This window comes from Aotus nancymaae, unplaced genomic scaffold (assembly GCF_030222135.1).
Source record: "Aotus nancymaae isolate 86718 unplaced genomic scaffold, 86718_ANA_hifiasm-v0.15.2.pri h1tg000029l, whole genome shotgun sequence".
Classification (NCBI taxonomy): Eukaryota; Metazoa; Chordata; class Mammalia; order Primates; family Aotidae; genus Aotus; species Aotus nancymaae.
Window position 1 is genome coordinate 28,313,394 of NW_026988442.1, and position 16,658 is coordinate 28,330,051.

Sequence of the window (16,658 nt, forward strand, 5' to 3'; positions counted from 1 at the left end):
AATGACTGCAATGGATTGAGACCCACTCAAACTAGGAGTCCACTAGCTAACATAGTGAATTATGGGGAGGGAGGGCTCCTCCACACAGGGGTGGGGTGTTGGCAGAAGGTTCATTGACGGGCAGTGGTGATGGATTCAGATGGGAGCTGTCCACAAAGGACAAGAACGGAGGGTGGAGACAGGCTGGTCATGTGCTTTAAAGATGCCTCCCCACACAATAGTCCTTGATTACTAGGAGACAGTGTGGCCCAACAGTGGAGCAATCTGCCTGGGTCACCAAGGTTAAACGGTGTGCCCCTGGCGTGACATACAGAGAAGAGCACAGCATGATTTCTATGGCTTTCCTGCCACAGAAGTGCTGCTCAGGTCTGGTAACCATCAGCCAGACTCAGACTGAGGATCTACTACAGAGGTCTGTGGGCTTCAACCTACTAGGATGTGAAGCACATGAGCCCAGAGGACTGATGCAAACAGCAGGAGAAGCTAAAGGCAGCACACACCTCTCCACAGGGACCCTGGACCAGGAAGGGACAGATACTGTTGGGGCAGCTGGTGAGACCTGCATGGGGTCCACAGACCGGACGGCAGTGTTCAGTCCGACTTGGAGGAATATCTACATTTTGAGGAGTGAGGGCGCCTGAGGGAATGTACACATCATTTCAGTAAAATGTACCTTTTCTCCATGCAATTATTTCTCAAAATAAAATTTTAAAAGAAAGGGCTAGGTGCAGTGATTTACACCTGCAATCCCAACACTTTGGGAGGCTGACGTGACAGGATCACTTGAGCCCAGTTGGACTAGTCTGGGCAATGTAGTGAGACCCTGTCTCTTAAAAAGAAAAATTATTTTAATAAGCAAGGAATGGTGGCATGTGCCTATAGTCCCAGCTACTCAGGAGACTGAGGTGGGAGGATCACCTGAGCCCGGGTTAATGCTGCAGTGAGCGGTGATTGTGGCACCACATTCCAGCATGGGTGACAAAGTAGGATCCTGTCTCAAAAAAAAAGCAAAAAAAAGGTAAAGAACGGCTATATACTACTGGGCACAGTGGCTCAGGCCTATAATCTAAACACTTTGGGAGGTCGAGGCAAGAGGATCACTTGAGGCCACTGTACCCCATCCTGGGCAACAGAGCAAGATACTGTCTCAAAAAGGGTTGGGGGGTGCGGGGGGAGGCTATACTGTCATGTCTTGCCATGCAAAGCTACTAATGAAAAATTTACTAGGCCGAGTGCAGTGGCTCAAACCTGTAATCCCAGCACTTTGGGAAGCCAAGGCGAGCAGATCACTTGAGGTCAGAAGTTCGAGTCCTGCCTGGCCAACATGGTGAAATCCTGACTCTACTAAAAATACAAAACTTAGCTAGGCATGGTGGCACATGCCTGTAATCCCAGCTACTCGGGAGGCTGAGGCAGGAGAATCGCTTGAACCCAGGAGGCGGAGGTTGCAGTGATTTGAGATTGCACCACTGCACTCCAGCCTGGGCAACAGCCAGAGTCTCTCAAAAAAAAAAAAAAAGAAGAAGAAAAACTTACTACTGTATTTTTGAACTATTAATTTTTTTACTGTAATATTTTTAAAACTTAATGCTCAATTAATTTACTGTATTACCAAAGTCACCTCAGGCCACCTCTTCTTCAATGGAGTACCCAGAATGAGTTTTCATAAATAGTCAAAAACACAGAAGATGTCACTGGCCGGCTTCCAGTGCCATCTCTACCACCAAGTGTGCTCCCTGCAAACCAGCGTGCAAAGTCAGGGCCCCGGGCTCAGATTCTCTAAGAACCTTCGGTCTGGGGGAGGGTCATGATGTGAGCCACAGGTCCAGGAATCCTTTTGTTGTTTTTAAAGACGTAAAGATACCTTTTCTCCTTTCACTCCTTTTCTCCTTTCACTACTTTTATCCTCAAAACGTTGCATTTCCTTCAGCCCTTAGTATTTTCCATAACCTGATCACTTTCAGTCATTCCAGCAGTCCAATCCATCAGCTGGCTTTATAGTGAAATCTTTATAATCTTCTTCCACTTCTTCTAAAATTAAAAAATGAAAACCAACTAGCCCACCCCTCAACCAGGCTAAAACACGGGTCCTCCTCAGTGCTCAGTTATGGTGAGAGATGAAGGTGCCCTGGGGAAGTGACCGGTAGTCTCTCTCAGCTCCTTGGTGTCGTTTCTTTGGGCAGCAATGTCAGTTATGGAGGAGGCACAAGTCCCTTCACCCAGGTACCCAACATGCCTCTCAGGGGCAGCAGCGCTTCCTGCAGGGGCTGGCCTGCTCTCCCACGATGAGCTTCCATCCCCTTACATCTTCCCTTATTTTTTTAGTTACTGCTCAACAGGACCAAACACTTCATTAGTAGCTGTTTATTGATCAATGGTTTGATATAAAGTTATTTCAGATCTTCAGATTTTTGCCCAGACAGAATCACAAGCATTACAAAGTTTTTTCTTAAAAATAAAAAAAGGGTAGGGGCAAGTTGGGAGGGGACCAAACTAGCAGTCGTGGCATTTGAGAATAAATTAACAAAAAAATTAGTATTACCATTTATTGGTGACAAACACTAAATTTTACTTACATTCCATGGGGAGAAAAATTCCAGCGTAAACAATGAATGGAAGCAGTACTTAACTCGCAGGGCTACCAGGCTTCCTATATGGACCACACGCAGAGCCTTAGGGCACACACTTCTGTGTACAGTAACACAACATCAAAAGCAACACAGCTGTCTAGAGAAACATAGCTCATTCTTTTCAGCCCTAATGGAGATGTAATGAACAGTATTGAGCACTCTGGAAAATCAGTCTGCAGGTTTATATGGATTACACGGAGATCATATCCTGTAGTGTAGTGAAAGCTAAGTCCTCAAGAGCCGCATGTATAGATACACAATTTTTTTAACTCATCTTTAAAACAGAGATCAAAGTTCATTTAAGTCCTGTTTGCATTAACAAAGATAAAAACAAAATAAAAATGGAACCAAATGATCATCTAAAGTTTAAAATTCCTAAATTGTCCAATTTATACAACTGTGGGAGACTTATTCAAGGTTTTTCAAAGTCCAGGACTGTTTCAGCTGAACCAGAGGGCAAACAATTTGCATGACTGAAATGGTCCTGGGGTTAGTCAATGAAATAAAAATGTCTAACCACATACACATGGATATGATCTTTGTCGGTTAGATTACTGAAGTCAGTCCCAGACAAGTTTCCAAACTGTGCTATATAACTAGATACAATTGAGAAACTCTCAAATGAAAATTTTATATAGTGTCATATCAATCAAAAGAAAATAATGAAACTAAGAATACAGATCACTGTTGGAAGAGAAAGCAGTGGTGATGGTGTGGGTAGTGGGGCCATAGCACGCTAGAAAAGTTAGGTCACGCCGAGTAGGAAGCATCTGATTTTCTCTGGTGCTTTTAGCTCTGGGGCCGGTCGAAAGCCTCTCTCTGGCGTGGCTGTCCAGGGTGTGTCCCAACATGTCTGAGTGAGCCAGCTTGAGAAGGGGTCGTGCTCTGTTCTTTCACACAGGGGAAAACAAAGATCAAACATGGAGGTGCCCAGGGCATGGATCTGATGGTGTCCTGGGAGAGCCAGCAGCTAGGAGCCCTTCTTCCCCACAGGCAGCTGCTATTGCATAGGGACTGCCAGGTCACCGAGTGGCCGTCACAACAAACCCCAGCACAGTCCAGCCCGGCCACAGCCACCTCCTCGTGTCTCTGTTGTCCTCTCTGCTGCTGCCCACACCCTTTACCCATCGTGTCTCTCGGCCCACTGGAGGTATCAGAAATTCCAAATTTTCAAAGCAGTTTCAGTATTTTCAGTATATATGTTGGGATTTTATAATGGTTCATGGCCAGAAAAGGTTCAGCACCTCCCACACCTTTAAGGAAGAAAAATGAAAATGACACTAATTTTGAAATGTAAGAGAATTAAAGTAACATTAAAAATGAAAAGAAACTGGCAAACATCAGGAAGTCCAATACTAAAAGCCCCAGTTTATGATAACAAAAGTTTTCCCAGGATATGCCAATAAGTAAAATAAGCAAGGAGGGTGTTATGTATTTGTTACCTCTTCGGGAAAAAGGTAACAAATTTTCAGGAAGAAAATGAGGGAAGAAATATATGCCTATACTGGTGTAAAGAAACATACAGGAAAGATACAGGAGAAACCAGTGAAAATGTGATCTATGGGAGAGGCGGTGGGGAGAACAGAAGGGATGGGACGGGGACTGTCTGAGGGTCAGATTGCACCTTGTAAAATAATGCAGAGTTCTGACCATGTGAAGGTATGATCTACTCAAAATGTTTTTTAAAAGTAAAGCTCTCTGCCCAGAGAACTTGGAAAGCTTTCAGGCAAAAGGGCCAGAAAGTAACTCAGGCAAAGGTTTTCCTGCTGAGTCAGCAGATCGTGTTAACTCAGTGCAAACAAGGAGCAGCCTCCCCATCATCAGCGCCTCCCCCTTCATCAGTGCACTCACACAGACATTGGTCCGTTTCCTGTTCTTGGCATCTCTGTACTTTGTTGGTCCAACTCAGATAGCAACTTTAAGATGTTCAGTGCAGCCTAGTGGGGATGGAAAGAAGAATAAAGCCACAGCCACTGCTTGGGAGCGCCACGCGGTACACTGGACAGGAACTCCTGCTGCCCAGCAAACAGGTGGCAACTTCTTCAACTCTGGTACTACTAAATAAAACTTTCAATTTTTAATTTAAAATACAAGTTTTAAAAACATTCACAGTTACCTCACTAATCATAACCTCTGAAAATGTATTTTTCCTTCCAGTATTTTTAACCTTGTGGTAACCAGACTGCACAAATGTTATATCCTGCTAACAAAAATCTATCGTGTACTTTTCTTTCTATAGAGACGGGGTCTCACTAAGTTGCCCAGGCTGGTCTCAAACTCCTAGCCTCATGCAATCCTTCTGCCTTGGCCTCCCAAAGTGCTGGGATTACAGGTGTGAGCCTCCACGCCCAGCCTATCATGTATTTTTCTTATTACATTATCTTTGGAGACACTATTTTTTTTTTTTGAAAGGAGTGGCATGATCTTGGCTCACTGCAACCGCCATCTCCCAGGTTCAAGAAATTCTCCTGCCTTGGCCTCCCAAGTAGCTAGGATTGCAGGTGCCCACCACTACACCTGGCAATTTTATTTTGTATTTTTAGTAGAGACGGGGTTTTACCACATTGGCCAGGCTGGTCTCGAACTACTGAGCTCAGGTGATCTGCCCACCTCAGCCTCCCACAGTGCTGGAATTACAGAGTGAGCCACCACACCCAGCCCAGAGACATTAATTTGATGCATGCATGACGTCCCACAAAGTGAATACACCACAGTTTACTTAGATTCGTTAATCTGATCAATTCTTTTTCTCAGTTTTCTGATAACAATAATTTCATCTGAACAGAAGACCAAAGCAAGGGTATTTCACAGCTGCCAGAATGTGGACCTGTAGTTCCTTGTTCTGGTAAGAGATGAAGTGAATGCGGTCTCTGCGTGAGCTGCAGGATCCCAGTTGCCCCTCAGGCCAGCAAGGAACGGGAAGGGAAAGGTGGGCTAAAGCTGCCGAGTTCTGATCAGGAGTAAGAAATCGATCCAATCAGCTATGACAAAAGTCTTCAAAAATATGAACACTATCAAACAATCAACTGTTCTCAAGGTCTACGAGATAATCTTTCTCCTATCTTCCTCAGGCCAGCAACAAGCTGAACCAAGGAAGGTTCCACATAAACACACAACTTAACACCCCAATCCCTCACCAAAGGTGTGACGTACCATATCATGGCAGGACTCCACATCCTTGCCGATACCATGGCTGATCAGAGGTGGCTGAGAGGAGCAATTGATAAGAGATACAAATTCGTTCTTGTTGTTTTTGGGGAAGTCTTTGTATTCAACCTAAGGGGAAAAAGAGAGCTGAGGCTAGGGTAGGGAAAAGTGCATACAAATGGGTTGGAAGGCTGCAGCTCCAGGCCCGGCCCCACAAGCAGGGAGATCACCTGCTCTTCCCAACTCAGCCTGACTGTGGCCACACCAACACCTGCCCTGTCAGCCCAGAACCTTCCCGGAACCTAGGTGTCTGCTCAGAAGCCCTAGACTAGGAAAAGCCATATCCTTTCCAGGCATCAGCACGATGAGTCTGTTCTTTGAAATCCAAATTTACAACCACTGCCAGTGGTAAGAAGTTTTGTTTTTAGGGTTGGCTTGAATTTTGAAATGTTATTACCAAAGGGTAAAGATGTTTCTCATACCACATATGCTTACAATACATCTATACCTCCTTCCCTTCCGCCCTTCCACCACTGCTCCCCAACCCATCCCTGGACAGAACTTGATTTAAGAAACAAAGTGCAAAGTTCATTTTCTCAGGAAAGCCAAGAGATGACTGTCCTGAGACACGGCCATCACAGCTCAGGCCTGACAGTTACCTGGAATCCCTGGACTCTGGAAAGATAGTCCAGTTGCTCAGAGGGTCTCGTGAGAGGTCCATGGGGTACGTGGCCTGAAGAGATGTTATTCTTTAAAATGGTCTCGGCTGTGGGCGAGGTGCCCCCATACAACAACTCTCGGGCTATCATGGCAGTTACCGTGGCCTTGGCAGGATTCGGAGCTGCCCTGGTAAAATCTTTGGTGTGATGTCCTTGACTAACTCCTACAGCCTGAGCGACCTCGGGCACCATGGGAAGAATTCCAGCAGGCAGCTGCTGATGACTTAGATAAGGCATCCTGAACTCATCCTCTTTATTACCTGGGAGGGACACACATAGTAAACACGCATCCACATCCATAGCCTGGAAAAACATGATGATGCCGTCAAACCCCACGCTGGCCCTCCCCTTGGCACGCGCGGCAGCACAGGGAATCAGGGAATGATGCGGACACTTTGCATGCGGGAACTCACTGGCTGGGCTCCTGCTGTTATTCAGGACCCATGTAAACCCCAGAATCACATTTAGATAAAGACAATATTAAGATCACACTTACTAGTCCCATTTTCATCCCCAGAGCCAGGTTCAAAAAAGGTTACTTTTCTTCCATCCCCTGGTTTCTTTATAGGTGTCTTAAAAAAAAAAGCCATGAGCATAAGTCAGATCATTGAAAAATTAGCTCCTGCTGTCTAAATCTACACAAAGCCCAACCAGCAGTAACTGAGGCAATCAGCAGAAAAACCCTGCCCCACCTGACCACTGGCACCCTGACAGACACCTGGGCAGAGCCTGTCTCCTCCTCCTAATGCACCCTCCTGCCCACAAACAGCATCTAACAAAGTGCACTAAGCATGAATGCTAAGCTGCGCTTTGCACCCACAGGGAGACGGGAAGCACTGAACCAAAAAGAGCAGCGATGCTAGACATCAGAGCCCACCAAGGTGGGGAAAGAAGCTTTCAGACTGAAGCTAAACAAACAAATCAAGAATATTTCCTGGAGCTGATATTCAATTCAAAAGTAAGGTGACATTACAAAATTAACACCCTTATGGGGAAAATGTTATCATCTAAGAATTTTGTCAAAACATCACCTTTCTGAGAAATAACAGAAGACACTATGAATGTCCTAACAAGATTCTGAAATGAAAAACCCAAAAGCCAAGCCTAAACTCTGTACTGGCGGTATCTGGGGCCCCAGTCAGTTATTAACTATGTGGCCATGGCTGATGCTGTTTCTCACTGTTGATAAAACTGGCAGACATGAATGAATCAGTTTTATAAATGATCTCAAGTTTACCTCATTAGGACCATTTAGTGACATGAAACAAGAAGGTCAGCAAAGGCTTTTGCTGAGGTCCTGCTTACCACTTATGGCAGACACAAATTCTTTTTAACTTTCCTTTTTTTTTGAGACAGGGTCTGTTGCCCAAGCTGGAGTGCAGTGGTGTGATCATGGCTCACTACAACCCTGACCTCCCAAGGCTCAAGTGATCCTCCCACCTCAGCCTTGTAGCTCAGACTACAGGCACAAGCCACCACACCTGGCTGATTTTTAAATTTTTTTGTAGAGACAGAGTTTCATCATGTTGCCCAGACTGGTCCTGAACTCCTGGATTCAAGGTCTTGGCCTCCCAAAGTGCTGAGATTACAGGTAGGAGCCACCACACCTGGCTGTGAATTTTTCAAGACGGGTTTATTTTCATCTGATGTTTAACTCACATAGGAAAAAAGAAATCCCAAACCTAAACTTTGGATCTGACCTGTCTCTACTATCACACTGTCTTATTTTCCCAGAAAAAAACAAAGCCTGTTCCACAATTAACAAAAGCCTAACAGTTATAAATCTTTCACACAGGCTTCATTTCTAGAGTGGAAATCAAACTTAGTAATTTCAAGCCTAATTACCCCTCATCCTACAAATGGAAAGGAGCAAGCAGCCCTCCACAAAGCATCCCCAGACCACAAAGATGCTGACAAAATCACGATCTAACCCAGAGCCGCCTGGGGACAGTGGACATGTGAGACCCCTGTGAGCACGTTATGGTCCAAATGGATGACACATCACTCAGCAGGACTGCTTTAACTGCCAGGAGGATGAAGCCCTGCCTTGAAGCCTGCCCCCTGGAGGCGTCCCAGTTCCCTAGGGTGAGGCAAGAGACCACCTTGCAATGAGAGAGCCCACAGCAGTCACCTTCTCCTCTGACTTGAGCGCTGGCTTGGTGGGCTGCGCCTGCGGGACTTTGAAACCAAGGATCTCCAGCATGTTCTCGGCTGCATTGCGCTTGGCCACCTTCTTGTTGGTGCCTGTTCCTTCTGCAGTGTGGTTTCCAACCTTTACCTGCACAAAGAAGTCAAAACACAGACCAGTGCTTAAACCTTCATAACAACAACCAGGCAGGAATTGGTGTGTTGCAAAATAACCCCAACAATGGTCAGAAGTGACATAACAGTGGTGCCCTGAACCTGGCCTGCTTGTCTGTGAGAGCTAATTATTAAATAGGAGTTTGGAAAGCTGGCTGTTAAAACATAGCCAGTATTAAACATTTAATTACATAAGCTTATAATTAAATTATTTTAACAGAAGTAATTTTTGACTGCATTTTGTAATTATCTGTGTTCTGAAGGTCTTTCTGGCTTTGCATTTGTATGATCAAACAGTCTGTGATAGTGACCTACTGCACATCTCTTGCCAGCATTGCAATAGGAAGTATCACTATGATAGCTTGAAATCAGCCATGGTAGAACTATTTATACCACAGAAATCTACAAATGCTACACATCAAAGATTAAGTTGTTTATTGATTATCTAACTCTAAACTTACAATGATGAAGAAAAGGTTAATAATGCAGATTAATCTTAAAAGCATGAGAAGTCTGCAGCCATTACATTGTAACTAGTACAAAAAAGTGAAGTATCTTTCTGTCTTTGAAAATTATTATCCAATTTAGCAGAGAAGTCACTCATATAATTTACAAATGAGTGATGTTACATGTCTTCATTGTTTTTCTTTTTTTTTTTTTTTTTTTTTTGGGAGATAGAATCTCACTTCGTCACCCAGGCTGGAGTGCAGTGGCATGATCTCAGCTCATTGCAACCTCCGCTTCCCAGATTCAAGTGACTCTCCTGCCTCAGCCACCCAAGTAGCTGGGATTACTGGCGTGTGCCACCATTCCTAGCTAACTTTTGTATTTTTAGTAGACATGAGGTTTCACCATGTTGGCCTGGCTGGTCTCAAACCCCTGACCTCAAGTGATCTGCCCGCCTCGGCCTCCGAAAATGCTGGGATTATAGGCATGAGCCACCATGCCCAGCCTGTTTTACTTTCATCTTACCTGTTAACGTAAATAAAAAATATCAACCAGTATTCATGCTAGAACCAAAATCTCAAATCTAAAGTATGGATTTGTCAATGACATGAGCAACACATTTGCTGAACTGGATAGTAATAGAGCATTATGTGTTGTATGATTTTATAACACTATTATTGGTGACTGTCACACTGAAATATGTACAAAATTTACAATAAAGTGTATTTATAAATTGTGCTACATATCCTGTCAGTAAAATTTATAACACACATGTATGTGTTAGTATAATTTAGAACACACATTCTCTCAGTAAAATGTATAACACACATGTATATACATATAAAACACACATGTATTCAGCTCCTCCCATCAAACCACCCTCCCCAAAGAGTTGGTTGTTAAACACGTTCCAGCACATCCCTGCTTACAAGCCCCTTCCAATTTGATCATGACCACAGGCACCTGGCTGCTAAAACCAAAAGCCCAGGTCACAAGACTAAGAGAGTCAAGGAAACCATTCCCTGGCCTGGGTATAAATTCCAATCTGGCCATCTACCAGCCATTTCTTCTTGGGCAAATTACTGATCCTCTCAGCAAACTGCAATTTCCTTTTGTGGAATCAAAGGATCATTCTTTTCCTACCTTCTGACTGCACAGGTAAAACATACCAGCTCAACTTTATACGTTATAAATTGCTACACAAGAGTCAAATATTGTGTTTTACATCAGAAAGCACTTAATCAAATCATAATTAAGTTAAGCTGCCTATATGAAGTAACCACTTAGCTTTGAACTTAATAAGCTAAGTACAAAGAGAAATGTTCCACACTAATTTCACCCCAATCTAAGGATTAGCCAACCCTGGATTCCAGACTCCACAAGGATTAGGAGGAAGAGAAACAGATCTCTTGATACTACTTGCAAAATTTACCTTTGGAAAAGACCAATGTCATAAACCTTCAAGGAGACATAATGAAGAAAAACTTCACCCAACACCTGCCACCCCAGCACCCGCCACCCCAGCACCCCCCACCCTAGCACACTTTCTTCGCAATTTCAGTGCAACATACCCACATTCCTCCCAGTGCACACAGCAGTAGTGCTGCCGTGCAGACATTACATTCACATACACTGAGTGTTTATTTTAAGCCTTAAGATACACAACTTCATCTTTCATATGCAGCCTTTACAGATTTCTGTGGTACGGGCAAGCTGTCAAATTACTGCAAGCCACAGGGTCTTAATAAGGATCACAGTTGCTGGCAGAACATGGCCCACAGGACCCAGCCTCCTCAGGAAGTTGTCCAAGCCTTGAACCTCCATCAGCCCCCAAGACTGGACGTGGTCAGAGAAAGGGGCATCCGTAATTCACACTGACCCACCTGCATCACGAACTCCCTGCGGCGCGGAAGGCCTCGCTCTGTGAGAAGCATGTACTCCGGCTCCTTCTCCTTTTTTGCCTGCTGGATCTGGGCCAGTCTGCTAATCGGATTGATCCCGTGGCCATATTCTGGGGTTGTCTGTGGCTGAGGAACAAACAAGGAGGAAACTCTGTAATGTTATTCACAGCATGAACTTGGTCAAATCAAAGATCAGGATATGAGAGGAGATAAGAGATTTTGGGTTGACCTAATGGTGCAGAATTAAATTTTTTTTTAATTTAACGTTTTTAAAATGGAAAGATGCTTTGATTTTCTACAATTGCTATGAGGTGATTTTAAGGTCTTAGCAAACCAACATCAACATTTCACTATAACGAAGCATCACTATGACTGCAATACCTGTTTTTTAACAAATTTCAATATATGACAGTAAATAGAAAAAACATTAAAACACTATTCCCACAACTCCCCCAAAGTCTGAGCTATGATGGGTTCCCACTTTTCTTGAAAAGAACTCAAAATCCAGACACCATTTTTTTAAAAAAGCTCAAGCTGATGCCATATGGCAAGAAGAATCTCAGAATCTCAGTTACTTCCTCGTGGCTACCTTTTGTGCCAAGGAGCCCTCGCCCACTCTGCTGATCAGAAGTGATTTCCAGGCTATATTAAGCAAAAAAAGGAAACAAAAGGGTATATATAGTATGCTAACTTTTATGTAAGAAAAATTTGAATCTTGATACAGCATGAAACTACATGTACTGAAAATCACAAAGTCCCTCAAGGAATTATGTCTTTCTGGGGGTGGGGAAGGGGTCAATATAATGCTTTGATTGATCCATTAGTGTGGCTCGAAAATCCATAAGAAAAGGCACACAGCAAAATGTCTCCGTCCCATCCTGCCCCCATGGGCCTCCTGCCTGGCATGTATCTCCTCCACCTTCAGAACAGCACTGTGGTCACTGAGACGGAGGCACTGTTATTTCACCACACGCTCCAGACACCCACGGCGCTCTGGCCAAATACCCCACTGTGTTCACCGGGGCTGTGATGAGCGCCTCCTGCACAGATGTGTGTGCCCATCTGCAGGTGCCTCTACTGAATGGACACAGTGTCCTTATCTTACCTAACAGGTGGCTCTTACAGCATCCATCTCTAAGGGGTCTGCCAGGCCTGGGGGTTGACATGTTGGTCTCATCCCCTTTCACCTCAGGGACAGCAACCAGCCTTCTAAACCCCTCAACCATCTATAGGTCATGAAAACACCTTCTATGTTCAGAAAAGTTCTTACCTTAACTATGGGTTTTGTTTTCTTTTTGATTCTAGGCTTTACTCGTTCAACTGCAGGCAGGGGCGGTAACTTCTTCAGCTCCTCAAGGACAGCTATGGCGGCATTTTTCTTTGAAATCTTCTTGCTTTTCCCTTCACCTTCCCCCACAAACTCCCCAACCGAAACCTTGGTCACAAAGTTCTTCATGTGGGGTGGGCCACTCTCCCGGGCCACCTGTTTCAGAGGGAAAGACTGAGTGAAAGTGGACAAACACTTATTAAAAGCTGCAAGGCACACTGGCTGGCACATTTCATACAGATACAGGAAAGGGGAATCAAAGACAAGGCCTATTAAATGAAAGGAGCATGCATGTCCACAAAAGGGAGCAGGGATAATTTCAAATGCTTTCTCGCCTTTCTTCTTCTCAAACTGGTTTACGCTCTTGAGTCTGGTGAGTCCCAGTCAGGCATGAAAAAGTCCCAAAAAGTCAGGCAGACATTTTTACTCCCATGCCCCCTGCTCACAGGCTGTCCTGAGTTTAGTGTAGTCCATTGCAACTGGCAAAAAAAGGAAGCTAGACCAGCAAAGCCCAGAAACGAATGCAGCACAAACAGTTCCAAGTTTAATATGTGCTCTGAGCCTCCAGCCAGGGCTAGGCCTACTAAATACTGGCTGCTATGTGGCTACAAAAGAGAATGAGACAAATCTCTGAGCACTGATAAAGAGGGAGTCTCAGCAAACACAAAGTGAAAAAAAAAAAAAATCAAACTACAAGAGTGTATATGGTATGGTAGCTTTACTGTAAGAAAAAAGGATTTAATATAAATATCTATATGTAAATACACATATATAAATACACATTTATATGCCCAGATTTGAAAAAAGAAAAAAAACAGGGTAAGGATAAAGAAACCAATGGGCCAGGCGTGGTGGCTCACGCCTGTAATTCCAGCACTTTTGGAGGCAGAAGTGGGTGAAGCACCTGAGGTCAGGAGTTTGAGACCAGCCTGGCCAACATGGTAAAACCCTGTCCCCACTAAAAATACAAAAATTAGCCAGGTGTGGTGGTGCATGCCTGTGATCCCAGCTATTCAGGAGGCTGAGGCACAAGGATCCCTTGAACCTGGGAGGCAGAGGTTGTAGTGATCCGAGATCACTACACTGCACTCCAGCCTGGGCAACAGAGTGAGACTCTGTCTCAAAAAACAAACAAACAAACAAACAAAAAAAAAACACCACAAGCAATGAAATTAGTTACCTACAACAGGTATGAGGTATTGGGGTAGAGAGAAGGGATCAGATAGGAATGATAGTTTTGACTTCTGGAAGCATTTACTGTTTTACATATTAAAGAAATAAAACTAAGTCAACAGAGATGGGAAAAGAATCTAAAACATGAACAGAAACTTAGCTGAATATTAAAGTGATTACAATCACATAGATAGAAAATAAAAATTAAATCCAGGCTGGGCACTGTGGCTCATGCCTGTAATCCCAATGCCCTGGGAGGCCAAGGTGGGAGGATCACTTGAGTTCAGAAGTTCAAGACCTTGACTCTACAAAAATAAAAATTAAAAAACTTAGCCAGATATAGTAGTATGCACCTGTAGTCCTAGCTACATGGGAGGCTGAAGCAGGAGGATTACTTGAGCTCAGGAGATCAAGGCTACAGTGAGCTATGATCACACCACTGCACCCCAGCCTGGGCAACAGAGCAACACCTCATCTGAAAAAGTTAAATAAATAAATAAATAAATAACACCCCCCCCCCAAAAAAAAACTAACTGCCATTAGCCAAGACACTCCTTTTTTTGGGGGGTGGGGAGACAAGAGTCTCGCTCTGTCGCCCAAGTTGGACACTCTTAAAAAGAAAAACAAAGTTAGAAGACTTAAATTACCAGATTAAAAAACTTCCTATAAAGTCACAACTATCATATGATTTTATATAAGGATAAACAGATCAACAGAACAGTATGAAACAGACTTGCATGTATAAGGTCAATCAATTTATGGCAAACACACCAAAACAAATTAAAAGTCTTTCTTAAAAATATAGTTCCAGAGCAACTAGATATCTGCATGGAGTGTGGGGAAAAAGAAAAAAGAAAAAAAAAATCAAACCATGATTTCTAACTCACACCACAAACAAAAATTAATTAGACCTAGATCACCTAAATGTGATCTAAACTAAAACTACAAAGGTTGTAGAACAGGAGAAAGCTTCAAGAATGTAAGACTGGCAAAGAGCTGAAGACAAAAAAAAAAAACAACTATAAAGAAAAAAGAAAGAAATTCCTCAAAATTAAAAATTGCTGGCCAGGGATGGTACCTCACACCTGTAATCCCAGCACTCTGGGAGGCCAAGGTGAGCAGATCACCAGAGGTCAGGAGTTCGAGACCAGCCTGGCTGACATGGTAAAACCTGTCTCTACTAAAAATACAAAAATTAGCCGAGTATGGTGGCTAATTACACACCTGTTATCCCAGCTACTCACCGGGCTGAGGCAGGAAAATTGCTTGAACTCAGGAGGCAGAGGTTGCTGTGAGCCGAGATCGTGCCATTGCACTCTAGCCTGGGCTTCAAGAGCGAAACTCTGTTTCCAAAAAGCCAAGTTGTATATATTTTTCCAAAAAACTGTACAAATGGCTTCTATCTTCCCCTATTAAAACATCTAACCTGGCTAGGCACGGTGGCTCATGCCTGTAATCCCAGCACTTTGAGAGGCCAAGGCGGGCGGATCACCTGAGGTTGGGAGATTGAGACCAGCCTGACCAACGTAGAGAAACCCCATCTCTACTAAGAATACAAAAAAATTAGCCAGGCATGGTGGCGCATACCTGTAATTCCAGCTACTCAGGAGGCTGAGGGTGAGCCAAGATCATGCCATTGCACTCACCAAGAGTGAAACTCCCTCTCGAAAAAAAAAAAGCCTAACCCGGCTTCATATGTGACAGCCTTTATTCAATAACTATTTCCTAAACATCTAATACATGCCAGGAAATCTTCCAGCAGCAAGAGAAAAGAAAGACCTTGGTCAATGTAATAATGGAAGCTAGTAAGAAGTTTCTGATATGTGAGTTAATGAATGTAAGTATTCATGCCACCAACTACATGCAAGCTGTGATGGTTTAAATTACTTTAAAAGATCACCACGAGAGGGCACTCCTACAATTCTTTTATGTGACTACTAATAAGATTCCTGAGGGCCAAATCTGAAACCTTAACACAAGTGAAGGTGGGAAGGAAACAATCTGATCCCAAATCTCACAGAGCAAAAACATAAAATAGCAATCTCTAAGCTTCCAGAAATCTTGGTGACTCGGAGGCAGCAAGTGTGAGCAGGTGGTCAGGAATCCAAGGTTCTGGCCCAAGCTACCACCTCTGAATATGAGGTGACCCGGGAAGCCAGCCAGGCATCTATCTCCCACTGCCCAGTCTTGGTACCCCTTCCCCCAACTTTAAAAAATCCACTCTCATGCCAGACTAATCCATCAGCAGGAAGAAAAGCAATACTTCTCCCCTTTTCTGAAACAGGTGCCAAGGGAGACCTCACGACTCCTTGGGATGCAGCTCCCGTGTCGTTCCCACTCAAGAGCAAGCCCTAACCGCCATTCTGAATGTCCCGTCTCATTCCCTCCAAAAGTGTAACCCAGCCTCCCCCGATGGAGGGAGAAAGGCCAGATAGGGAACGTAGGACCAGGTGAGAAGATTCCAGCCCTAGATCCATGTAGGGGCTCTGGACTCCAGGAGAACAGTGTAAACCCGCTCTTGCCTGCTGAGGGTGGAGAAGCAGGAACAGGTGTTGGGGGAATGAAGAGGAACAAACAAGACCTCCCACCCAGGTGGACAACAGGAGGCGGCCCTGGGAACTCCCATCCCACCTCTGGCCCACAGCAGGCAGGGAGGCATCAGCAGGGTGAAAGATGGAGGACTGAAGCTGGCTAAGTTTAGGGTGCTAACACACAGTAGGAGAAGGTATACATTAATATTTTATGATAGTCAGGCATAAAATGTGTGGGTCACCTATAACTGTAAAAAATACTTCAAAATTATTTTACAGGAATATAAGCTTCAAATAGGCTTTTTAAGAAAAGAAATAAGCCATAATCAAGCACGTAAATCAAAAGAATCTGCAAAGGCTCTGCCATGGGTCAGATCTTATTTCTAAGGGAAACTTTAAAAATCCTCCCTTACCATTTGGATGGATTATATTGTCTTTTAAGGCAACATATATTAAAATTTAACTTATTTCCCACTTTGAGC

At 44.0% G+C, this 16,658-nt stretch overlaps 1 protein-coding gene across 8 annotated transcripts in view; it reads right to left on the bottom strand.

Moving 5' to 3' along the window:
- Positions 1-2,349: 2,349 nt before the first annotated feature.
- The window catches only part of STAU1 (staufen double-stranded RNA binding protein 1), a 72,770-nt gene continuing 58,461 nt past the window's right edge, over positions 2,350-16,658 (bottom strand). For 3 of the 8 annotated variants that reach the window (XM_021669078.2, XM_021669082.2, XM_021669083.2), the window contains 7 exons: positions 12,416-12,646; positions 11,128-11,271; positions 8,628-8,774; positions 6,993-7,068; positions 6,437-6,756; positions 5,784-5,906; positions 4,482-5,580 (listed from right to left, as the gene is read on the bottom strand). In XM_021669078.2, the coding sequence (XP_021524753.2) occupies positions 5,404-5,580; positions 5,784-5,906; positions 6,437-6,756; positions 6,993-7,068; positions 8,628-8,774; positions 11,128-11,271; positions 12,416-12,646 (1,218 nt within the window). In that variant the 3' untranslated portion in view covers positions 4,482-5,403. Of the gene's footprint in view, positions 3,884-4,481; positions 5,581-5,783; positions 5,907-6,436; positions 6,757-6,992; positions 7,069-8,627; positions 8,775-11,127; positions 11,272-12,415; positions 12,647-16,658 lie in introns of those variants that run through there. The other 5 variants (XM_021669086.2, XM_021669081.2, XM_021669085.2 and 2 more) reach the window with 3 other exon arrangements.